Source organism: Anolis carolinensis, chromosome 5 (assembly GCF_035594765.1).
Source record: "Anolis carolinensis isolate JA03-04 chromosome 5, rAnoCar3.1.pri, whole genome shotgun sequence".
Taxonomy (NCBI): domain Eukaryota; kingdom Metazoa; phylum Chordata; class Lepidosauria; order Squamata; family Dactyloidae; genus Anolis; species Anolis carolinensis.
The window spans coordinates 102630304-102656490 of NC_085845.1; the positions used below are offsets into that span (position 1 = coordinate 102630304).

General features: G+C 39.1%; 1 protein-coding gene across 1 annotated transcript; it reads left to right on the plus strand.

Annotated features, from left to right (window-relative positions):
* sh3bp2 (SH3 domain binding protein 2) lies at positions 1-25012 on the plus strand. Its single transcript, XM_003221395.4, has 13 exons — positions 1-136; positions 5886-6028; positions 6915-7017; positions 9838-9955; positions 11230-11300; positions 12806-12894; positions 15748-15816; positions 17737-18319; positions 20510-20618; positions 21273-21328; positions 21823-21904; positions 22692-22751; positions 23747-25012. Exons 1-13 carry the CDS (start codon positions 117-119, stop codon positions 23882-23884), a joined length of 1641 nt encoding a protein of 546 aa, XP_003221443.2. The 5' UTR covers positions 1-116; the 3' UTR covers positions 23885-25012.
* Positions 25013-26187: the final 1175 nt, after the last annotated feature.

Genomic DNA, 26187 nt, shown 5'->3' on the forward strand with positions numbered 1-26187 from the left:
CTGCCTCTCCCCCGAGGAGGCGTTTCCCACCGCAGGAGAGGCGTGGCCAAAGCAGGCCTGGCCAAAGGAGGAGGAAGTGGTAGCGCGAGAGAGAAGGAGGATGCGACCCGAGGACGATGGCCGGCCGCGCGCAGAGGTAGGCGAGCAGGGCAAGGCAGGGCTTGCCTTCGCGCCTGAGTCAGTGAAGCCTCTTTTCTCCTTCTGAGGGCATTCAGTGCCACAGCGCCATGCTTCCCCTTGAACTGCCTAGCAGGCAGGGGCAAACTTTGGCCCTCGAGGGGTTTTGGACTTCAACTCCCACAATGCCTAATAGCCGGGTAAACTGACTGGGGTTTCTGGGAATTGAAGTCCAAAACTCCTGAAGGGCCGAAGTCTGCGCATGCGTGGATGGAGTCCTCGGGTTTGCGGCTAGTGCGCTTCGCCAGAGTTCTTGGGCCTCTGTCAAACCGCAGAACTGCATAGGAAGCCCCGATAGCAGAGGAAAAAGGGGACTCTCGCTCCCGTTGACTTTCGTTTCTGTCTCTTCTCTGTTTCTCGCTCTGAGGGACCTTCCCAGTCGAGCCCCGGAGCTCAGCGAGGGCAGCTCCTCCGCGTGGGTTTCGGGGACTTCCAAAAGGAAGGAGGCCTGCCTGGAAATGACGCTCCTCGGCTGCTATTGACTGCTGGTCTCTGTAGGTGGGCCGAGAACACCTGCAGAACACACACTCAGGCCCTACCCACACTGCCATATCACCCAGAATATTAAGATAGAAAATTCACAATACCTGCTTTGAACTGGATTATCTGAGTCCACACTCACATATAAGCCAGTTCAATGTGGATTTTATATAGCTGCGTGGAAGGGACCTCTGGCCCCACCCACACTGCCATATAATATCCAGATTATTTGCTTTGCACTGGATTATGTGGCAGCGTAGAATCATATAATTTAGTTCCAAGTAGATAATCTGGATTATATGGCAATGTAGATCCAGCCTCAGGTGCACAAGGTATGACTCCACAATTTCTAACTTTTGGGGATAGGTGCTGGTTTAGACCCAAAACAGCTTTTTTGGCTGGTAATAATAATAATACAGTAGAGTCTCGCTTATCCAACGTAAACGGGCCGGCAGAACGTTGGATAAGCGAATATGTTGGATAAAAAGGAGAGATTAAGGAAAAGCCTTTTAAACATCAAATTAGGTTATGATTTTACAAATTAAGCACCAAAAAAACCCTGGTTTACTCATGAATTTTAACTGGTTAACCAAATCCCCATGCTAAGTCTATGAGACACAAAACATTAAGAGTCCCTCCAGGCACTATCTCAAGCAGATATTGACAGGTTTGTAGCGGGGAGGGGTGTGTGCTAGGGGTTAAACCCCCCCCCCCGAAATTTTCAAAACCCCTCCCGAAATTTTTTTCTGGCTACGGCCCTGCCTCCAGTGTGTTCTGGTGGTCATGGGGGTTCTATGTGCTAAGTTTGGTCCAGATCTGTCATTCATGGGGGTCACAATGGTTTGTGGAAGTGGGAGCCAGTAGGCAAGCTGCCACATACATACATACACACACAGGCAGTCCCTGAGTTAAAAACATCCAACTTACAAATGACTCATTGTTAAGAATGAGGGTGAGACAACAGGAAGTGAGAGAAATCTACCCATAGGAAAGGATTATCATGTAGAAAAGATGTCTGTGATGAAGCTTCCTCACCAATCTTTATTTCCACAACAAGCATTTTTTTTTCAAAATCCAGTAATCACAGGGACAGAAATTGAGGTGAAATCTTCTGCACAGGGGCACAGGCAGCAAAGCAAGCGCCACAGGGATGTTCACCCTTTCCTATGCTATCCAAAGCTAGAAAATACATTTTTTGGCTGGAGTTACACTTAAAAATGTACCTGTTCCAACTTTCCCACAAATTTAACAAGAAGAAACATACAGAACCAGTTTTTTTTCATAATTTTGGGACTACCTGTATATACAGTAGAGTCTCACTTATCCAACATAAACGGGCCGGCAGAACGTTGGATAAGCAAATATGTTGGATAATAAGGAGGGATTAAGAAAAAGCATATTAAACATCAAATTAGGTTATGATTTTACAAATTAAGCACCAAAACATCATGTTATACAACAAATTTGACAGAAAAAGTAGTTCAATAGGCAGTAATGTTATGTAGTAATTACTGTATTTACGAATTTAGCACCAAAATATCACGATGTATTGAAAACATTGACTACTAAAAGGCAGACTGCACTGGATAATCCAGAACGTTGGATAAGTGGATGTTGGATAAGTGAAACTCTACTGTATATCTCTAAGCAGATCTAAACATGCCCCTAACAACCACAAAGGACCTTATTCTAGCGTCATCTTACTGTAGCGTTTTGTCCCCTTGCATTTAAAAAGAAGTTGTATCATTTACCGGAACCCATCACATGCTCATGTTTCTTGCTTTTTATTTATTTATTTATTTATTTACAGCATTTATATTCCGCCCTTCTCACCCCGAAGGGGGCTCAGGGCGGATCACATTACACATATAGGCAAACATTCAATGCCTTGACATAGAACAAAGACAAGACAAACGCAGGCTCCGAGCTGGCCTCGAACTCATGATCTCTTGGTCAGAGTGATTGGTCTCAGCTGGCTGCTCACCAGCTTGCGCCACAGCCCGGGCTTTTTGTCCTAAAATCATCCATTTTCAGATTTATTACACAAGCAAGTGCAGTTCCCAGCCACTCCTTTAAAAAAATAACTGGAAAATTTTTGAGATCTTGCGTTACTGGGATTCGGGTCCCCGAAGTATCTATTTCTATTTATCACTACCTCTGGTAGAAGAAAAATGGAAACTAAGGTTTAAAAGGCAGCAAGAGCGCAATTTCAAAAGGTACAATTCAAGTGAAAGCAAGATCAAGACCTCCAGAAGTTGTGCAATTTCTGCTGAATACATTGCATTTAAAAATACAATGCAAGGATCATGCAGATGGATTTTGGGAGATTACTCAGGCACCAGTGCTTTGTAGGCAACTTCCCATAGGAATGCCCATTCTCCCATGTCACCAAAATGATTCAGTGCAGCCGAATCTGTCAAATCAAATCCCATGCCCCCCCCCCCCCCCAGCTTCCTCCCTTTTCTGAGTGGTTCCTGAGCTGAGAAGATGGTTTCTCCCCGTCTCCTGTCCACCCCCAATTTCTAAACACTTTGAATAAGTTCTCTGACAAAGCATCACGGATGACAGACAGAAGTTTCTTGGCGTTGTTTGATGAGCTCCCTTGTACTTCGTATCTTAAATGTTTTAGAAGTGTTTAGAAAGGGGGTGCTGCGGGTGATAACATCCAAAATCATTTGACCAAAGGATTTTTTGACTGATAGCAACATTTATTGTTCAGGGAGCACCTCAGACTCGTGTTTACTTTTACCTTGGATAAACTGTTTGTCTTGTCAGCTCAGCATTGCCTCTAGCAGGGAGCAGTCATTCGTCTCTGAGCATGCAGTATAGGGATCTTCGCTGCCATAAGGGCTGTGGACCTCTTCTTGTTCCTTTTCTGTGACACTAAGTGAGAGGACCTCTGCTTGTTTCACCACTATGGGATGCCCCTGAAGTCAACACTATCCAAGAACCACTACTGTCACCATAGTGAAAGCAATCACTCCAATAACGCTCTTGCCACATTCCTCAAAGCAAATGTGTATAATACAAGAATAATTTATTAAAGAGAAGATTTAAAAAATAAGCTTTTTTAACCAAGCAACTTCAAGGCTACATTATTATTGAGAATTATTAAAGTAATCCTACTTGACATCACATTGACTCTTACCCTATTTCTTCATAGACCCCTTCTACATAGCTGTATAAAATCCATATTGAATTGGGTTATCTGGCAGTGTGGACTCAGATAATCCATTTCAAAGCAGATATTGTAGATTATCTGCCTTGATATTCTGGGTTATGTGGCTGTGTGGAAGGGTCCATAATCTCATCTGAACCTGACTAAGGTCTCTTCAACACTGACATAAAATCCAGATTATCTGCTTTGAACTGGATTATATGGCAGTTATATAATCAAGTGCAAAGCAGATAATCTGGATTATCTGCTTTAATAATGTGGATTATATGGCAGTGTAGAAGGGGCTTAACTGTCCTTACTGAGGGACCTCCCACACAGCCATATAACCCAGAATATTAAGGCATCAAATCCCACAATATCTGTTTTGAACTGGGTTATCTGAGTCCACACTGATATATATTCTAGTTGAAAGCAGATAATGTGGGATTTTATTCAGCTGTGTGGAAGGGGTCTGACTCAAAAGACTCCTTGCCTTTATTGTATCATCTCTCACATCATTTTCTCTTTAAGTAACTCTAGTTACTCTAGTTAAGTTACTCTAGTTAAGTAACTTTTGAGGTTGAATCTATAGCGTATAGACCCATATAATGCAGTTTAGTGCTGTTCAAACTGCATTATTTGACAATGTATTTCTAGCCTGAGTCTAATGTCTGGACTAGATTGCATGTTTTATATTCTGATATAATATACACCCACTTTTTTTTTTTAAAAAAAGCTCATTTAAACAAGTCAACTTTAATAAGTATGCCATGATCTGACTGCTCACAACAAATCTCTTATTTTGTTATTTCATATTCTGTTTGCATTAAATACATAAACACACTTCACCCTAATTTCTTTAATAAATACAGCATTTCACAAAAGTCCACAATGTCACAGATTAATATAATATTGTACTGAACAAAGGTAGTTGTGATGACAAGTTTTACAGTGAAATCTTGGGTCATATTCCATAAGTTATCATATTCTACTTCCTGAAATCCTGGCATTTAATTTGCTTATTACATAAAATACTTAATTATAAATAATTGTATTATTTATTTATTTAAAACATTTATATTCTGGCCTTCTCACTCTGAAGGGGACTCAGGGCAGAGTACAAACATTCATTCATTCATTAATTCATTAGGCGATCCCTCATAGTTCGAGGATGATGGTCTTCCATCTGTGGGCTCTTGGGGGTGGTTTCTGTTGTCTTGGGAATGGATCCGTAGATGGCTGGAGAGACCTATTCTTGAACTGCATGTTCTCCCACAGTGAGGACATTAGTTTCCAGGTGGAAAGCGGTACTGGTCAGGGTTGGCTTGACAGGCCTTCCTCTTGGCACGTTTCTCCCTTAAGCCCTCCATTTGTGCCTCTTCGAACTCTGCAGCACTGCTGGACACAGCTGACCTCCAATTAGAGCGCTCAAGGGCCAGGGCTTCCCAGTTCTCAGTGTCTATGCCACAGTTTTTAAGGTTGGCTTTAAGCCCATCTTTAAATCTCTTTTCCTGCCACCAACATTACGTTTCTCGTTCTTGAGTTCGGAGCAGAGTAGCTCTTGAGTTGGGAGATGGTGATCGGGCATTCGGACAACATGGCCAGTCCAGCGGAGTTGATGGCGTAGGAGCATTGCTTCAATGCTGGTGGTCTTTGCTTCCTCAAGCATGCTGACATTTATCCGCCTGTCTTCCCAAGAGATTTGCAGGATTTTTCTGAGGCAGCACTGATGGAAACACTCCAGGAGTTTGGTGTGACGTCTGTAGACCGTCCACGTTTCGCAGGTGTAGAGCAGGGTTGGGAGGACAATGGCTTTATAAACGAGCATCTTGGTATCTCTACGGATGTCCCGATTATCAAACACTCTCTGCTTTATTTATGGAATTGCAGGCAGTCTTCAGAGACAGTCCCATGCATAGTGTGTTATAGTAATGTGTAAAGCTGACAATTCATATGGGTAGCTGTATCAAGACTATTTCTGTTCGTTATTAAACAAGACATTTCTAATAAGCAGATTGTATACATTAATGAAATTATCTCTCTGATGTGAAATGTTTCTTTTAAATTTCAGAACAATGACATCAGAAGAAGAGACATTTTGGTCTGTCCCAATGAAGGCTATAGGATCGCAGAACCTACTGACAATGCCTGGAGGTGTCACCAAGTCAGGATACCTGCACAAAAAAGGAGGAACACAGTTCCAACTCTTAAAGTGTGAGCTGAGAGGATAAGGATGTGCTCATTCTGAACTGCAGACAAACTATTATAATCATCACTCCAAATCCACTAGGGTTAGGAGTGCAGGTCCTCTATGAAAGTGGAAAAAATACAATTTTTTAAAAAATGCTTTTTTTACCTGAGAGAACACTTTTTGAGGAATTTCTAGGTCCTATAGCATGACTCTGTACTCAATCTCTATTGGACATTGACCATAGACTTGTATTTAATACTCTCTAGGTTCTTCAGTGTAACTCTGTGGTCAGCTTCCAGTGGTCTGCAGAATACTGAGATTCTTGAAACATTTAAATCATATCCATGAATAACCAAATCTTCAAAGGTCAATTTCATAAATTTGGAGAACAACTATATTTGTCAAAATTCAAATTCCATTTATATTATTATTTAATTTTAATTTTATTTATTGGTTACTTTGTTATATTTATGAATTGACTTTTGGGATTAGATGGGGTTTTTTATTTTGTCTTTGTTTAATGTGTTATGACACTGAGTGTTTGCCATTTTTTGTTGGAAGCTGCCCTGAGTCTGTTCGGGGAGATTGGGCAGAATATAAATGAAGTTTTTTAAAATTATTATTATTATGAATAATAATCTTTTGATTGGGAAAGAATGGTCAGTGAATCTGCAGAGGATGTGTCTGATTTTGTGAGGATTGTTAGACCACAAGGAAACCCAGAGATCGGGGCAAGATACCACTCTAGCCGCTTCTCATCATAGTTGTCACATTTTGGAAATGCTGCTGACTTCTGATCAAAGACATTTAAGAATGTTTTAGAGCTGTAGATCTTGCCTTCATCGAGAGCTTTTTGTGTTGTGTGTATCAACTTTCTCTCCTTTTCCCCCCTCCTCCATTGCCCTTCAGGGCCACTTAGGTTTGTAATTATCCACAAGGGCTGTGTTTACTACTTCAAGAGTAGTACATCTTCATCTCCTCAGGGTGCTTTTTCATTGAAGGGTTATAACAGGTGAGTGAAACTTGAGGTAATTGCATTATTTATATGTTATTGGTTATATTTTCTCCAATGAGCTCTAGTATATATGGGTGGTCCTCCTCAATTATATCCTAGATATATGCTGTTAAACAGCCGAGCCTAAGAAGTAGTGACTGGGCCAAAATCATCCAGTGAACTTTCTGATAGAATATATATTTGAACTTTGGTCTTTTTATCTTAGTCCATTATTCTCTACTGCTACCACAGGCAGGTTCTTGGGTTTGTGAATCCTTCCCTGTGTTCTCTACCTTATTTAAAGTTGTTTATTTAAATTGTTTTCGCATCACCTCCTAGTGAACAAGGGCTCTCAAGATGATGAACAACTGAAAACCAGTTAAAACAATACAAAGATTAAAATACTTTTACCCTAATTAAAACACTCTTTGAGAACTCTTAAAAGAACTCTAAAGTAAGTCTAGAATCCAGTTTTGAAACAGCATCAAATGCCATGCAAAACAGCACTGGAAGCATTGGAAGCTTATAAGAGGTAGGGAGTCCCACAGCTGAGAAAGCCCTGTCAAGTGTACCCAATATCCAAATTCATGAGATGTTTGGAAATATTTGAGTATCTCAAATTTCTGACAAGCATATAAGAAGAAGTGGTCTTTCAGATATCTTGGCTCCAAGTTTTTAAAGGCTTTTAGGTCTACATCAACAACTTCAATTGAGCCGTCATTTGTAATTTAGTATTGTCCATCTTAATTGCTACCGCTGCATTTTATGGTCACTTGGTATTTAGTATTGTCCATTTTAAATTGCTATCACTGTGTTTTTATGGAATATCTTATTTAAACTGAAGTAAGCTTTACTTTTGTGTTGTTTATGTTTTGATATTGTGTTGTTACCAATGTTGACATATTTGACTTGTATTTTATGTATTATAGCACTAATATGTGCTGTTTTGTAAGCCACCCCAAGTCCCTTTGGGAGATGATGGTGGGATATAAATAAAGTTATCATTAGTGCTTTTAAGTCAGAACAAATCTCAGCGACTCTATCTACAATGTATTTAGCAAGTTTGTCACTGTACTTTTCCGAGAGCGCCTCCTCCGTAATCTGAGGTGTAGCGTGTATTAGTCCTTTAAACACTCTGAACAGCTGAGCTGGACAAGATTGAGCGGATATGGTAGAGCTGGCATGGGCAAACTTGGGCCCTTCAGGTGTTTTGGACTTCAATTCCCACAATTCAGTCCAAAACACCTGTATGGCCCAAGTTTGCCCATGCCTGTAGTAGAGGCAGCCAAGAAATAAAATTCACTGCTACAAAGTAGCAGTGAATGGGCCTGAACCCATGCTCACTCAGATTCATCCTGAGTCTTTCTCCACTGTTGCTCAAGTCATCTATCTAAGCACTTCCCAGCCTTGAGCTCATGAGAAAATTGAGGAGCCTATTCTCTGCTCCCAAGTAAAGGACTGTGTTTAGCCTGCAGAAGAGAAGGCTGAGAGGAGACATGATAGCCATGTACAAATACGTGAAGGGAAGTCATAGGGAGGAGGGAGCAAGCTTGTTTTCTGCTGCCCTGCAGACTAGGACACGGAACAATGGCTTCAAACTACAGGAAAGGAGATTCCACCTGAACATCAGGAAGAACTTCCTCACTGTGAGAGCTGTTTGACAGTGGAACTCTCTCCCCCGGGCCGTGGTGGAGGCTCCTTCTTTGGAGGCTTTTAAGCAGAGGCTGGATGGCCATCTGTCAGGGGTGCTTTGAATGCGATTTCCTGCTTCTTAGCAGGGGGTTGGACTGGATGGCCCATGAGGTCCCTTCCAACTCTACTATTCTATGATTCTATGATTGCCCAGGTAATTTACATGTTACACAAATCAGTCAGAATCACCACTCTGGCAACTCAAACATTCTTCCGAGCACTTATTGTTTGTGCTTTTTTGTTTGCACATTGTTTACCTAGAATGTCACTGCTTACCTGCAGGCATATGCCATCTTGGAATATTACTGAATATGTCTACTGCAGTGGATTCTATTTTATTTATTTATTTACGCCATTTCTATCCTGCCTTTCTCACCCGGAGGAACTCTAGTCCATAAAACCTCATCCCAAGAAAAATGTGTTTAAGTGGCCATATATTTTGTTACAAGAGAGTACAGGCAGTCCCCGAGTTGCAAACAACCGACTTAGAAACAACTCATAGTTAAGAAGGGGGATGAGACAACAGGAAGTGAGAGGAATCTACCCCTCAGAAGAGACTTTCACTCCTGAAAGAGTTATCAGGAAAAGGTGTCTCCATTAAAGCTTTCTCGTTTGTCCCTGTTTCCATAACAGGCCAGATTGTTCAAAATCCAATTATTGGAGGTACAGAAAGTGAGGTGACATCTTCTGAACCAGAGCCTAGACAGCAAAACAAATGTCGCTGACATGATAACCCTTCCCTATGCTATCCAATGCAGGAGTTATACTTGGAAAATGTACCTATTCCAACAATTTCAACTTATGAATAAACCTACCGAACGTATTCTGTTCATAACTTGGGAACTGCCTGTGCCATAGTTGCCCCAACAGAATGTCCTTACACATAGTATGTTTGACTAATAAGTTATATGTAACAGAATATTTAGTTGTCTGTAGCTTAGTAGGAACATTGGATGAGAAGATAGATGAGCAAACAGAAAAAAAATATTCTCATTTTTAGGCAAAATGATGCATCTATTTTGATGTGACTTTTTTCTTTTGTCATCTTTGGACAGATGCTGCTGAACTATCTTTTGGTAACTAATTTTGTTATCCTTATAAATAACACTATTTAAGTTTTAAAAAATTAATGTCATTACTGTGCAGGGTTATGCGGGCAGCAGAAGAGACGACATCAAATAATGTATTCCCTTTCAAGTTGGTGCACATTAGCAAGAAACATAGGACCTGGTTTTTTTCTGCCTCCTCTGAAGATGAAAGAAAGGTGAAATAATATTTATGACTCTAATAACATATTTAGATGGCCATGGCATTTGAAAACAGATTGGAGCTTAAGCCACATTAGTTGTAATAAAATCACAGCTTGCATTTTGAGGAGCTGATTAATTCTTCCTTGGAGGACATGTAGAATCAATCTGTGGCTACTATCATAGATCAAGTATATTGAAATAAGTTAACAAACTTAATCTCTTTTGATTTATTTGCTGTATTTATCTCACCTCCGTCGGCCAACTGACAATGCAATGCAATAACACAAATAATTTGTAATTTAGCAAATATAGTAAAATACAAACAAATTAGTAGCAACGAAATGAAAATGAAAAAAAGAATTATCAGCCTTTAACACCCGATAGTCTAGAAGCCCTGGACAAATTAAAAGTTCCACCTGACATTGAAAATATTTTTTAAAAAGAAAGATGATCAAGTATGTGAAAAGTAGCTATAGATTGGTCTCATCTTCTGGAGCAGTTATACTTTTAAAATTTTCATTTCTGATTCAAGTTTTGCCTTTCATTCTCAGGATATTTGGGAAAGGATGAAGAAGTAAAGTGCAACAGTTGGATGTAGAATTTATTTTGGAAGAACTGATCACTAGTTGCATTGTTTATTAATTAAAATATATCTTAATTACCCTTGTTACTTGTGAATGTCAGGCTAGTATACAAACATAAAAACAATTAAAACCCATCAGTAAAAAACAAAGTAGCTGATATAGTTTGTGGTCAAACAAAAGCATTCTGAGAAGTCACTGGTTGAGGTCATAATTGGGGTACCACAACCCAAGAAAGCTCTCTCTCTTATGGACATGTCATGCAGTCAAGATGTTTAAAGAGGATCCTCCTCCAAGGACTTCTAAGTCACAGGCAGCTTGGTTTAGGTATAGGAATTTTTATGGTATATTGGACTTCAAAGGTAGTTTTCAGTTCTTTTATAAGTGTTTTAAAAAACTTGTTTTTGGGGGTATTGTGTGGTTTTCAGGCTGTATGGTTGTGTTCTAGCAGCATTTTCTCCTGATGTTTTGCCTGCATCTGTGGCCGGCATCTTCAAAAGAATCCTCTGAAGATGCTGTGTGCATCTTTATTGTAGTAATGTACATCCTTTGAAGCCACAGCTGCAGGCAAAACGTCAGGAGAAAAGGCTGCTAGAACATAGCCATACAACCCTGAAACCACACAATATCCCAGTGATTCCAGCCGTGAAAGCCTTTAACAATACATGTTGCTTTTTGACAAATAAATCCTGGTTATTTCCTTTCAGGACTGGATGGCCTCACTTAGAAGGGAAATAGATCTCTATCATGAAAAGAAAGAAGCAGTTCCTGATTTAAGGTCTGCAAAAGTTGATGAAGGCTTGTTCCTTCTCATTCTTGTGACTAACATGAAACAGTTCTTATAAAGACATTTCCTGCTATGTGAAACTAATGGGATTTTGTTTGCAGGGCTCCTCAATTGCAGAAGGACAATCAACAACATTTTTAAAAAGTGTGTCTCTTTCTGTTGATAGCATAATCATAACTCTGAGTTAACTTCAGGACAACTGTTGTGTCCTTCAGTTGAAGAGCTGCATTTCCTTTCAACTGCTTGTCTGCATAGTTTTAGCATCCAGGTTAACAAAATACTATTATGTTGATAGTTGTGAAAACTTGTGGTGGATACGTACAGGGCTATCGGTTAGCCTCCAAATAAGTGAGTCATTGCAGTACAGCTGTACACAACACATACTGTCTTCAGTTGATTTGCTTTTGAAGCCTTGCTATTCAGGAGAAGGCAAATGCCACTCGGCCAGGGGGCACTTTTCAGACTGGCAAAGTACTTAAGTATGCCACTTACTGTTTCCCCCCTCTGTTTTTAAAGTTCTTTTAAAGTTAAAATACATGGAAATGAGCTGCAGATTAACAAATTAACAAATGAAGCATGTATTCATATTGGACTAATTATTATTAAGTTTACGTATAAAGGAAATTTTAATATGTTTGAATTGATCTTAAGTAATATTCTATTATCATAGTGACTGACTACTCATATTGAAATTCTCATATTGAAATCATATTGAAATTAAATATTCCATTAACTACCAGTGTCTTAATGGTGTAATGCAGGTAGTTCCTTTTGCTGCAGTCTATATCACATTGAGCAATTTCCCATCAAATTTTGATGGAAAATTGTGACATCTTGTGTTGTCAATTTTTTTTGTAAATAAAAATACTATGGGTTATCGGAAAAGGACTGTAAGGTGTACACTTAGCTCAGTCCTGCAGTTGAGTTTGAAACAAGCATTTAGCTATTTAAAACTATTCAATTTTTCCATATTGTCAGAGGTAACTGGAGCCCCTAGTGGCGCAGTAGGTCGAGCTCTTGTGCCAGCAGGACTGCTGACTGAAAGATTGATGGTTCTAATGCGGGGAGCGGGGTGAGCTCCCTCTGTGAGCTCTTAACTCCCCATGCAGGGACACGAGAGAAGCTTCCCACAGGGATGGCAAAACATTAAACATCTGGGCATCCCCTGGGCACTGTCCTTGCAGACAGTTAATTCTCTCACACCAGAAGTGACTTGCAGTTTCTTAAGTTGCTCCTGACACGAAAAAATAAATTAAAACAAAAATTAAAAATCAGAGGTAACTCGTTTTATGCATGTTTCATGTATCTATAATTATTGGATTAAATTCTGTGGTTGGTTTAAATTGATGTGAATCAGTGAGATTTACATAAATGTTGACTGACCATTCCTCTAGTTGGGACTAACTAATACATTTCAGCGCTCTATACAGGCTGTTCCTAAAAGTTCCATGACTAGTGATCAATATCCTAACTAAAACCTTCCTCTGTGTTTCTAGTGACTCTGGTTCAGATGCTGACAGTTTCTATGGCTCAGTAGAACGACCTGTTAATATACATTACTCTCAACATTCAATAGAGAATTCAGGTAAGAACATAATTTTGAAAGACCCTTTCAGTATAAATTACAACAGCAATAAATCTTGTGGCATTTTTAATGACTAACAATGTGGCATATGTTCTCACAGTTATTACCTATTAATAAGGTACTCTATGCATCTGTAGCAGTCTACAGATGCATAGAGTACCTTATTAATACGGCCCTCTTCTTGGTCCTGCCTTCATCTCAAGTGCTGTTGGTGGGGACGAGGGAGAGGGCCTCCACAGTGTTGGCCCCCCTGCTTTGGAACACCTTCCCTAGGGAACTTAGGCAAGCCCCCACGCTACAGCACTTTTGGAAAGAGCTAAAAACTTGGTTGACACTTTTGACACTGTTTAACATAGTTGCCAACCTAATTGTCAATTATGTTAGTACCTTTTATTTTTTAATGGATTACAGTTGAGATGCTGAATTGCCGTATGATTCTTTTAATCATGGCTACAGCCATATTTTACTGTCCCTATTTTTATTTATTTATTTATTTACAGTATTTATATTCCGCCCTTCTCACCCTGAAGGGGACTCAGGGTGGATCACATTATACACACATAGGGCAAACGTTCAATGCCCATAAACACATCAAACAGAGACCGAGACAGACAGACGCAGAGGCAATTTAACCTTCTTCTGAGGGGATGTTCGATTCTGGCCACAGGGGGAAGCAGCTGCTTCATCATCCACTAAGACGGCACTTCTTCATTCCAAGTCGTAAATTAATTAAACTTGCCTCCCCACTTTTATAAGTGGTACCTTATTTTCTACTTGATAGATGCAACTATCTTTCGGGTTGCTAGGTCAGCAACGAGCAGGGGCTATTTTTAATTTTTAATTGACGGGTGCTCACCCCGCCACGGTCAGAGTGATTTATTGCAGCTGCTCAACAGCCTGTGCCACAGCCCGGCCCCTTATAGAGGTTTTTTAAATTAATTTTATATGTTGGTTTTATCTAGTATGTTATTGCTCTTATATGTAGTTATACTGCACCTTATATGTTGTATGGGACCATTATGTGTTACTTTGTAAACCGCCCTGAGTCCCTGTGGGAGATAGAGGTGAGGTATAAATAAAAAGATTATTATTATTATTATTATTATTATTATTATTATTATTATTATTATTAGTTAGATTGCGGTTGTTGTGTGTTTTCCAGGCTGTATGGCCATGTTCCAGAAGTAGTCTCTCCTGATGTTCGCCCACATCTATGGCAGTCATCTTCACAACCTCTGAGGATGCCTGCCATAGATGTGGGCGAAACGTCAGGAGAGAATACTTCTGGAACGTGGCCATACAGCCCGGAAAACACACAACAACCCTGTGATTCCAGCCATGAAAGCCTTCGACAGCAAGTTGTTAGCGTCATCACATACTTGGGTTTGTGGGATTGAAAATGAAGGATTAGATATAACAGAAATTAAAAACACACAGGCAGTGATCAAATTTTTCCCAATTCTCATTGACAAAACAGCATCCTTGCACTGATGATCTCATTGTATAGTTTTAATCTCCATTCAAGCATTTGAAGACAATGTTTGAAGAGAAATTCAAGGAGGAAATGAAAAGGAAAAAGTGTATTAGGAAGTCTGAAAAGAAGGGCAATTTCTTAGTAAAAACTGATGTCTTCTCGTTTTTTAAAATCTTGACATCTCTATATTCCTTCAGGATGGAGTTCAAACTCCCATCTTTATGCAACTGATATTCTAAGAATATCACCAAATCATCTGCAGCCTAATACACACCTGCACTAATAATTATTTTTTTATATTTGCTACTTTCATGTCCTTTTCAGCTGTTATTACTCTATTTAAAATCTCTCACAGTTAAAAAGAGCAATGGTGAAAAAGTAAATCATTGTTTAGTTCCTTTGTATATTTTAGATGATTTTGTCAATTCTTAATTGATCAGAATTTGAACACTTATCTTGTTGTAGGCCTGTTTATTCTTTCAATTTTGGTTTAAAATTCATCTTCTTTGACAGCCCACTTAAATGGCTATGATTGCCAAATGCTTTTTTAGCACCTAAAATGTCAAAACAACCTGCTTTTCATGGGCCTCGTAGTACTGTAGAATGTTCACAAACCTCTTAAGTGTCTCTTTGGTAAAAATCCTGCTTGGTTTGAAAACCCCTTTTCAATCTCTTGGTTAAAATTAGAGACAAAATCTTGTAATAATTATTCCACAAGAATATAGACCTAAAGTTTTTTTGGATTCTCCATGTCTCAGTCTTCTTTAGGAATTAAGAATATATTGGCCTGTCTCCAGGAATTTGGTATTTTATTCCTTAATGCATCAGTCATGGTTTTCAGAAAAGGTACACTTGATTGATCCTGTAAAGTCTTATAATATTGTGCCATCAATCTGTCAGGACCCAGAGCCTTCCCTATTATAATCTATTGGAACACCTGATTTAATTGTGTGGGATTTAGACCATATTGTACTTCATGAATCTCCTTCCTTTTCTCCATACCTGCTTACTGCTTCTAGCATAACCCTGCAGTTATTTTGGAAAAAAATCTTCTATTGATCCAGTAATTCAAATAATCAAAATCTTAAGGGGTGTTTGTGACTTCACTTTATGGCACTCGTATAGTGACAAAGCAGAATGCTTTCATGTAAAAGTAAGGCATGTGCTGCTGGCAGCACTTTGTCTTAAACTAAAAGTGCTACTTTAAAGTTATATCTTTCCATTAAACCATAACCATTAAGATGAAATCATAGTCCTATAATTGTGTATTGTGAAAAGCCCCGTGTTTAGAAATTTGCATTAAATTTCCTGCTTCCTTAAGAGTCATTGGCACATGCCAAGCAATCTAGTAATGCATTTCATACTACATTCATTTTCAGATTACGACCAGGATGAAGATGATGATGAATACTTGCAGCCAGATGATTTAGACTGTGCGAAGTGTGAAGGTATAAAAAATTACACCTGCCTGAAAACCAAATTGTTTGCAGAAATGTGATTTGAGAAGAATATTTGCATGGTACAACGTTCTAAATGAATTGAGAGGTTTTGTAAAAATAAGTTACTGGGTGGTGTAACCTGATGGGTTAATGAGAAAAGTATTTATAGCAACAGAAGCCCACTTCTGGGTTTTTTTAAAAAAGAATATTTTTACAATGTTAAGCAGTGTATGGGAGCTCTGTTATCCATTTAAAAGGTGGATTGCCTCACATCGAGACTTCCAGAGAGCCAAATTATCCTTTTCTGTCAAAAAAGGGACTAGAAATGTACAAACAGGCCTGGGAATGACACATGGCACCTGGCCTGCAGTTTGCCCTTTTTTTAAAAAACAAAAACTAAAACTAATTGGCCTGAATCCTGTTGTTAGTCCCAAACGGAGTAGATCAGACCTTATGCTCCACCTCACCATTCAACAGTTGGTTCAATGTGTTTATTCCCAGTTTTTTTTCTTTTTGTCTCGAGCAACTTGAGAAATTGCAAGTTGCTTCTGGTGTGAGAAAATTGGCCATCTGCAAGGACGTTGCCCAGGGGACACCCAGATGTTTGATGTTTTACCATCCTTGTGGGAGGCTTCTCTCATGTCCCCACATGGAACTGGAGCTGACAGAGGGAGCTCTCCCGCTCTCTCTGGATTTGAACCACTGACCTATCGGTCAGTACTCCTGCCCGCACAAGGTTTTAACCCATTGTGCCACTGGGAACTCCCAGCTGAACCTAACAAACAACAAGAAGAGCATCGTGTCATTTCATTATTTCGGTGGATAGTCTCCTCCATTTGCATATTAAGTGGTATTCACAGTTTTCCCTGAAAATCTCAGACTGCCTATCTGTCCCTCTCTTTTTAATTACAGTCAGCCCTTTATATTTTCTGGATTAGGGGTGCAGGACCTCCACAAAAGTGGGGATACTATGAATAATGGAGCCCCTGGTGGTGCAGTGGGTTAAACCCTTGTGCTAGCTGAACTGCTGACTTAAAGATCAGCGGTTTGAATCCGGGGAGCAGGGTGAGCTCCCGTCTATCAGCTCTATCAGCCCATGCGGTGACATGAGAGAAGCCTTCCACAAGATGGTAAAACATCAAACATCCGGCTGTCCCCTGAGCAACGTCCTTGCAGACGGCCAATTTTCTCACACCAGAAGCGACTTGTAGGTTCTCAAGTTGCTCTTGACATGAAGAAAAACCACGAATAATTCCCCTTCAATGTTTTTGACCTAAGAGAATACTTTACTAGGAATCTCTAAGTCCTCCAGTGTGATAGAATCGCATTGGAGGATCTACAACCTGAAGAAATGTTATTTTTATGAATCTCTAGATTCTCCAGTGCAGCTCTGTGGCAGAAGCTGACTGTAGAGTCACACAGGATGACCTAGAGATTCCTAGATGTAACATAATCAAATATGCAAAAATGAAACCCACAAATGTGGAGGACTAACTGTATATCATTTCCTTCATTCTGAAGGCTATAACCCCCTGCAAAATCAGTCTAGGCTGCCAAGTCAAAAGAGTCTTAAATGGCTTTTTTAATGTCCAAAGGTATGAAATGGAAGTGGGAGGAGTGAGAGAGGAGAGAGATACAGAAATATAGAGATAAACTGATTGATTAGTTGGCCTCTGAATAGATTTTAAATATTCATGTGACATCTGATAATCAAATTTGCTCTGATAGTCGAAATTACATATTACTCAAGAATGCAGTCTCAGCTGTCTGTCCATGAATATTAAATAGCTACAACCCAAATTGGGCACTTGCCCCCTCTTTCAGACACCCTCTCTTTCTATTTATTCTACTTCCCCCCATTTATGTTGTCATATCTTCTACAGTAGAGATATTCATTTTTCTTTATTTGTTTGTAATTTTTTTAAACAGATCAAAAAGTTTTCCCACCAAAATATCCGCCCCCTCCAGTTCCTCAGATGGAAAGAACTTCCTATTCACATACCAAGGCATCCTCACTTTCTGGCAAGTCCAGAGTGGCTGTGTTTCCACCACCACCTCTGAAAAACAGCTCGCCTCATGTTAGGCCCTCCATTCTTCTTGGCGTGAAAGGAGAATTCCCTTTTAATTACCAAGCAGAGCATAAAAAGGGAACCAATTCAACATGCCAGCAAGCGAGTGGCCAGGGACCACCAGTGCCTCCAGTCCATTTGCCCCCAAAACCTATTTTGTTTACAGAAATCCGCTCTGCACCAGCTGTGTGTCAGCCACAAACCAATGTGTTACCTGCTACCAAAGAGTATGAGAAGCTTAAAGAGTTAAAACTTTCTACAAAAGCCCCCCCTCCGTTGCCAAGCAGCAAGCCAAAATTATCACAAAATGCGATGCACATACAAGAACCAAGGAAGCCAGATCACCCTGGAATATTGATATCCAAAGTCCTCTCTAACTCACAAGTGTCTCGGGACAAATCATCTGTGCCTGTGTCCAAACCAGAGAAGCCTTTTACTCCACAGTAAGTTGGAAAACAGAATTAATAAATAGGATGCTGGTGTTATTTCTGTTAAGCGATAGTGAAGAATTTACCCTCTTTATAAACCCTTGGCCTTGGAATTAGCTATTGCCATTAGCACTCTCACAAATAACTCGTATTGTAACTTGCCTTCACTAATGTTTGTTTTCTGCCTATCCATGAATTTTAAAACCATTTAGGAGACCTTCATCTAATCTCATGGCTCAACCTTTTGTCAGTTGGCTGGTATGATTAATAGAAATGTATCAGAAGGAAATATTCATTGTTAAGTTTAATTTAGTGAAGTGCATTTGAGGAGATTTAAACAAAATTGGTCAAAAATATTCAGTTGCCCGCTGCTATGACCAATCACCCACATAAAACAGCTTGCTAATCCCTTCATCTTCTGGTTCATTGACTTTTATCACGGGTTGAGAACCTATTGTCCTTTTAATGTTTTAGACCTCAGGCCCACTAAATTTTAGCCAGCATGGTTAATGGCTAGGAATGACAAAAATTATACTCTTAAAACATTTAGAGAGCATCAAGTTACCTATCCTTGGCTTAAAAAATAGTTTTTTAATATTTATTGCCAGGAATACAAGAGTTCTGGCACTTTCTCAAGAGTTCCTCAATAGCTGGAAAAATCTTTGCCCTCTTTACCTGCAGTGTACAACTAGAAGAGATGTTGAGTGTATTGCACTGTTTGTCCATATGTATAAATTTTGAGTCTCAATATTGTGTCCCGGGCTCACTGCATTCACATCATTGCTCTGATGATTGCCTTTTTTAATTAGATGGATGCACTGAGCCCTGGACAGAATGCTGAGACTTAAAATTTATACTTCTACTACCACCACCACCACCACCTCCTCCTCCTCTTCTTCTTTGATACACCAATAAGATTAGTACACAGCAAACAAGATCATTATGCTTGCTTTTGTATTGAATCACACATCAGACACTTCCCAAGTTTCTAGGACAATGTGGTGTATCGGTGAATAATGTGTGCAAATCCGAGTAGGGTGCCCTTTTGTAGCTGAACGATGGCGATTTTATCAGCGCTGATTGTTTTCAAGTACAGGCCAAGGTCTATTATTATTATTATTATTATTATTATTATTAATGTTGATATTTTTTACCTGCTTCTCCTCGTGGCTCGAGGTGGGTTACAAAATAGCTGCAAACACATCATCATTATATAAAATACACATATTAGAACGTATTTCTGCAAAATACATACAGATAGTCCCAAAGTTACAAACAAGATAGGGTTTGTAGGCTTGTTCTTAAGTTGAATTTGTTTGTAAGTCAGAACAGGTACATTTCTTAAGTGTAACTCTAGATATATATGCATGTATGTATATGTGTGTTTGTGTATGTGTGTATGTTTTGCTGTCTGTGCCCCCATTCAGAAGGTTTCACCTCACTTTCTGTCTCTGTGATCACTGAATTTTGAAAAAACTGGCTTGTGTAAACAAGGACTGGTGATAAAGCTTCAACGGATACCCCTTCTCCCCATGATAACTTTTTCAGGCGTGAACTTACCTTCCGAGCAGTAGCTTTCTCTCACTTTCTACTGCATTGATTCTCAACCTGGTATCCCCAGATGTTTTTGGCCTTCAACTCCCAGAAATCCTAACAACTGGTAAACTGGCTGGGATTTCTGGGAGCTGTAGGCCAAAAACATCTGGGGACACCAGGTTGAGAACTGTCTCACCTCCGTTCTTAGCTGTGAGTCATTTGTAAGTCAGATGTTTGTAACTCAGACTGCCTGTGTATTGAAATACACAGGACAAAGGTTAAAATATAGTGAACACCAGATGCAAATTTAAAATTCATGATTAAAACTGGCTGGGTAGGCCTGCTGAAAGAGATAAGATGCGTTTTAAATTCTGAAAGCTCATTTAGCTGTAAGATCTCTTTCTGGCAGGTTGTTCCACATATGGACTAAGAGTGCAATATACTTAACATACAATTGACACATTTGTTGCACATTGCAGGTGAAGTCTGGTAAAAGAGGGCAAAGTGTTTTCCAGCTATTGAAAGTGCCCAGAACCCTTGTATTCCTGGTAATAAATACAAAAACTACTTTTTAAGCCATAGATTGGCAATTTGGTACTCTCCAAATGTTTTAGAGCAGAGCTTCTAAAACATGTTTTCTAATGTTAGTTTATGTTCTGTGTCTGCTAGGAGATCATCTCCAGATGGACAAAGTTTCCGAAACTCTTCATTTGAGAAACCAGTCTCACCTTCAAAATCAAAATTATCTGGAGAAGATTCTGATGATGACTATGAGAAAGTAAGGCAGCTCATTCCTACTGCAAGGATAGTGGGTCACCTCTTATGATGATGCCAGAACACTGGTGTAGTCCTTAGAGTTTATGGGTAAAATGTTTGTTGGTCTTTTGTGGGTGCCCTATAATTATTGTTGTTCTAGAGGTTAGACCCACTCAGAAAGTACACTTTAGATTATATGCTCTTTGGTAGTGATGGTAGAGATATACAGTTGTGTGGTCAATAGATTGCCTATTTGCAAGCAGATTCAGAGCTGTGTCATCTGCTGCTTCTTCTGTACTCTGCACAGCATACTTCTCTACTGAGAAATTCTCATTATAGCCAAAAACACCCTAGAGACATGGATAATTTAATATATTTCCCAGTTTTAGGCAGGATCCATAACGCAGAGTAAGTGTTGGGGGGCAGTTCCTTCCTTCTTTGAATTTGCTGTAGGGAAATTGTTTCAGCCTGGTGGCTGATGGAATTAGATAACTTGCAAGCCTTTTTTCAAGTCTGTAATGTAATTTCTATTTTGAAACATGCGTCCTTACGTGTGTTGATGTGGTTTCCTCAGATGAGTGTGGACACTCATATTTATTAAATAAGTTTTGCTACATATTGGACTATTATACTTACGTTACCATTTTTTATTTGACAAACTCTTTTTTTCATGTAGGTTGAGTTACCAAGTTCTGTATTTGTGAATACCTGTGAATCTCTTGAAGTTGAAAGGTAAATTTATTTCCATACAGACAGTAGCTGGAATATAGCTAGTCCCTAGTTTTTCCTGGAAAAGTGGGTCATAAAAATGGTCGGGAAATGTCAGAAACAGGGACAGAGGGCTAAGTCTTGGCACTCAGCATATTTTGAAGGGTAACTAAATAATTACAATGAAAAGGTGCTGAAAGCATAAAAGCAAAACGTTTTGTGTAAATTATTTGACCTTAGGCCAAATGAGAGTTAATATTGGCTTCTTTGTTGTAACTGTACATTGCCTTCCTACAACAAATGTGTTGTTTCTTCGAAACTAATCATTTATTTTATTAGCTGTCTTTATTTATTCAGGCAGTCATGTCTTTTTATCCTACTGTTGAAATAAATGGCATTTCTGCGAGGGGGGGGGGGGGGAATAACTTGCCATAGCCATAACTTCAAGATATCAAATGTTGGCTTTAGTGTTCGCTACTTCACAAAATTGACAATTTGGTGTTTTAATACAATTTTAGGTTGTTCAAATCTGAAAATTCCACAGGACATCTGAAAGATGGATTATTCTGTATTAGGAATTCCTCTACAAAAACTGGAAAGGTAATAAAACTGGAAAGATAATCAAATATATTTTTAGCATTTTATAATAGAAATGTCAGATTTTATGTACTTATAAAAGGCTGTTGGGGAAAAAATTAATGCAGTGTGTCTAAATGTAAATAATCATCTGTAGGTATCTCACCAAATATCTTAGATTGAGATATTTCAAGTGATGATAAAATTAATGGTTCAATCAACAGTGTTTGGGTTTCACAAGGTACAAAACTTTATTGCAAACTGCTTTCTCCATTACTGCCCCCCGAACAGAACACTTATAGTACAAAATGTTGAAAAAATTGTTTGTTGAAGTGCACTGGACACCTCATTAAAATTGATTGCTGAGCACAACATTTTGAGCTTTGTCTTCCTTTTTCTTCATTTTACTTGCCTAGTCGCACACATTAACTTGCAATGGAGTTTCTTATAAAGACAATGTGGGTTGCTGTCACGTAAATAAAATGCAAATTCTTCAAGCATGGTCATTCCACTTTTAATACTGTATTATCAGGCATGATGAAATCACAGAAAGCAAAACAGAGTTTGTTTAGTTTTCGGATAGGGATCATGCTTCTAGAGAAGCCTTATGTTTGGTTCAGCTACATATGCCTTAGCTACTAAGCTGACTAGATAAAGCTAGTCTGGTAATAGCCAAGGTATTTGCAGCTTGGTTATAAATATGTAGGTGCCATTTCTTTTAAATGGCATTTTAACATTTTCATTATGTTCACACTATACTGACTGGGAAGATATGTGGGTAAAAAGTTGTATTTGATTTTCCTCTTTCAAGGTATTAGTTGTATGGGATGGATCTATTGAAAAAGTGAGAAACTACAGAATCTTTCAACAGGTGGGTAAAAGTGCAGGACAATAAATATTTACAATAGTTGAATAAAACAATAAGCGATGTACTTTTAATCCAGTCTTCCTTATTGGATTCTAACTTGGTTTGCTATTTCAAATTTAAAATGTTTGTAAAATGGGGAGAAGAAATTATTTTATCTGAGCAGCAACAAAATAATGGGGTTATTAACGTTCTGGAGTGTAGTTGGAGGCAAATACAGTTGTTCCCCTTCATTTGCAGGGTTTTGTGGTGTAGAAACCCCTCAACGGTGGAAAAGCAATATCTCTGAGGGCAGGGAAAGGCTTTCTGTGGAATCAACAGGTGAGGGTGGAGTTTGCCGTGTCTCCCTCAAAGCTGTGGATTGCAGAGAAGCAGCTCCCTCAGTCACCAACCACCCCTCCTTGAAATATACTGACTAGCAGACTTGGGGTCATTGGAAACTGAGATTGCTGTGCTGTTGTCCCACTCCTTGAAGCCACAGGGAGCTGAGCAGCAGTGATGGCTGTTGCCAATCCTAGATCTACATGCTGGTTGGCTTCCAAATTTGGTTGGTGAGAGAGATTGCTATTGCTGTACCTCTCCCAAAGCCATGGTCTTAGGGGGCCAGTAGACAAAGTGGCAGCTATGGCTGATCAACCACCTCCCAAAATCCTCTCAACAGCAAGATTTGGGAAGTTGTTGGCAAGGGAGACCACTTTTGCTGTCTCCCCCAAAGACTCAGGGAGCACAGAGGGGAAAATGCCTGCCATGTAGCAATCTACTTCTGGAAGTGGCTGGTGAGGGAGAGTGCTAGGGATCTGCAGCACCCCCAAGCTTTGGGAGTGCTTGATATTAACTGTGGCAATCGCTGGTGCCAAACCCACAAATATGGAGGGCTCGTTTTATCACAGTTGATATCCTATGTGTTGCATCTCTGAACTGCCCTTGTTTCTTGTTTTATTATCCCAGGATGTTCCTGAGTTTGTCAATAACTTCAGGTGTTTATTTTCATCTTGCTATAGGGCTGTAAGTTTTACCTGGAGGCAGATGCTCTGTTTATGAGCCTTGGAAATCTGATTGAACACTACTGCAGTCATGTCTTGCCAGGCCACGTCAGTTTGATCCTACGGTTTCCTTATGGTTATTCAGGACCAAGGTGACAGACCTTCATAATCCACTGTGACACTAACCACAATGAGCAAGTATGGGTTTACAAGACAAGTGTTTTATTTCCCATGTAAATCAGTTATGAGGAATGCATGGATCACCTGATATTGGAGTGCAGCTTCCATCATCTCTCACCTGTGGCTCTTATGTTAGGGTGATAGAATTGCTATCTGCCAACCTCCCAGATCTCATTCTAAACTAAAAAGGAATAATTATACTCCTTTCACAGAGTTGAGGCCTGGACCGGATTTCTGAGTTACATAGAATAAGGAGTAAGGCACATTGTCAGAAGGAAGCTGACACGTTTTTGGCATAGTTAACTCCACAATGTGAGGATTCAGCAGACACCTTGTTTGAGGTGCTAGTTTGTCTCAACCTATGGATATGAAGTTACTGTGACTAACAGAACTACTAAGCAAGAAATTTCTAAAGCAAAGTACTAATGATCACTTTACTGTAATTTTCCTGACTTTTTTGAGTCAGCATTCATGTTTGTACTAATTCAGTATATATAAATTAGTACAAACTATGTGTAGCACAAAACCACGGATAACAAATTTATTTCCAGAATGTAAAAATCGGTGAGGCTTTTTTTGTTGTCTAACCTTAGTTACAGTCTTAAGTTTCCTTACAAAATACTGTCCCAGCATACTATGTATGGAATGTGGATGTAATATGTCATTTTATGGTATTTTGAAAGTATTTGTTCCTCCAAGGCATTGTCATTGTAATGTAGAGCTGTTATTTTAAGTACACACATGCACATACACATGCACGTTTCTCTCTGTTTATTGGGCTACAAAACAGCCATGTGCCAAACTGATTGTGTAAATGTCCATTTAGCTGACACAAAGCTAGAAAAATCTGCTGTTAGGTGTTTAGGTATATGTGCACTTAGACTTTTTACTATTGCTGCCAAATCCATAGGTTAATTTTAAAACTGGATTAAAATATAAACCAAAATATTTAACAGGATAGTAATTTGTTTTTAAAATTGCTAATTAATGTTATACAAGTTTTGATATCATGTATGATGATTTTATAATGTACTGTAATGATAAACTTGTAAAATAAGAATCTGAATTATTATCTGGATTTATAAAAATGGCTTTTGAATTTCAGATTGCATTAGTAAATGTTTTCATGCATCATTTTCTATTTCAATTCTCAAGAACCAGTAAATAGTTCATTAAGATATTGTTCTCTTTAAATGAATATATGTCACAAATGTAGGTTTTGATAGCGTAACGTTTCCATGAATATTATGCTTATAAAAGGCAGTATTTCAGTCAGTTTTCTTGCTGTGGTTTAGCCTTCTACATCACATTGTAGTCTATAACAAAAATTGCTGATGTCATACAATGCAGTATTATCAGAGGTGGAAGAGATTTTGAGTGCCATCAAATGTAATGCTAGTGCAGGGGATACCTACAAAGTGTCCTGAAAGGCACCATACATATGGAAAATATTAATTACTCTGTGTGTGTGTGTGTGTGTGTAAAATATAGAGAGGGGGAGGCGGGTTGGTTCTAGGGCCCTCCATGGATACTAAAATCTATGAATACTCAGGTCTCATTATATACAATAACATAGTGAAATGGCAAAATCAAGATTTGCTTTTGGGTTTTTTTTCTTTCTTTTCTGACTTATTTTCAAGCTGTGGATAAAGCAGTTTGTTCTAGATGTAATCGTCTATCCTTTATAACCAAACCAGTGTTCTTAATTACAGAAATGAACCAATCACAGGTCCATAATCTAATATAAACATTGAAAAACTGTTATGTGCAAGGTTCAAACCACAAAAAACTCAAGGCTAACATAACAACTATTTTCTAACAATGCAAACTTTGTGGTTGTTCTACGTCTTAAAGTTGCTTCTGACTTATAGTGGCCCTAAGGAAGGCATGGGCAAACTTTGATTCTATGATTTGGCTCCCCAGATAATTTGGACTCCCAGAAACCCCAACCAGCTTACAGCTGTTAGGAATTGAAGTCCAAAACACCTGGAGGGCCAAAGTTTGCCCTAAGGCCAACCTAGCAGAGTTTTCTTGTCAAGGTTTGTTGGGTGGAGGGGATGTCTGTGTTTTCTCTGAAGCTGAGAGAGAGTGGTTTCAGTGTTGAATTGGGACTCTTAAGAAGCCAGGATTAAGTTGGAGTCAACATGGAGGCACATAACAGCAACAAATTCTGCCTAAGACTGCAGTCTGTATACCCACATAAACATGGTCTAAATCCAATTGTTTATTCCAACTAGACTAGATCCATTAAGTGGGTTTTACATAATTGGTGACATACC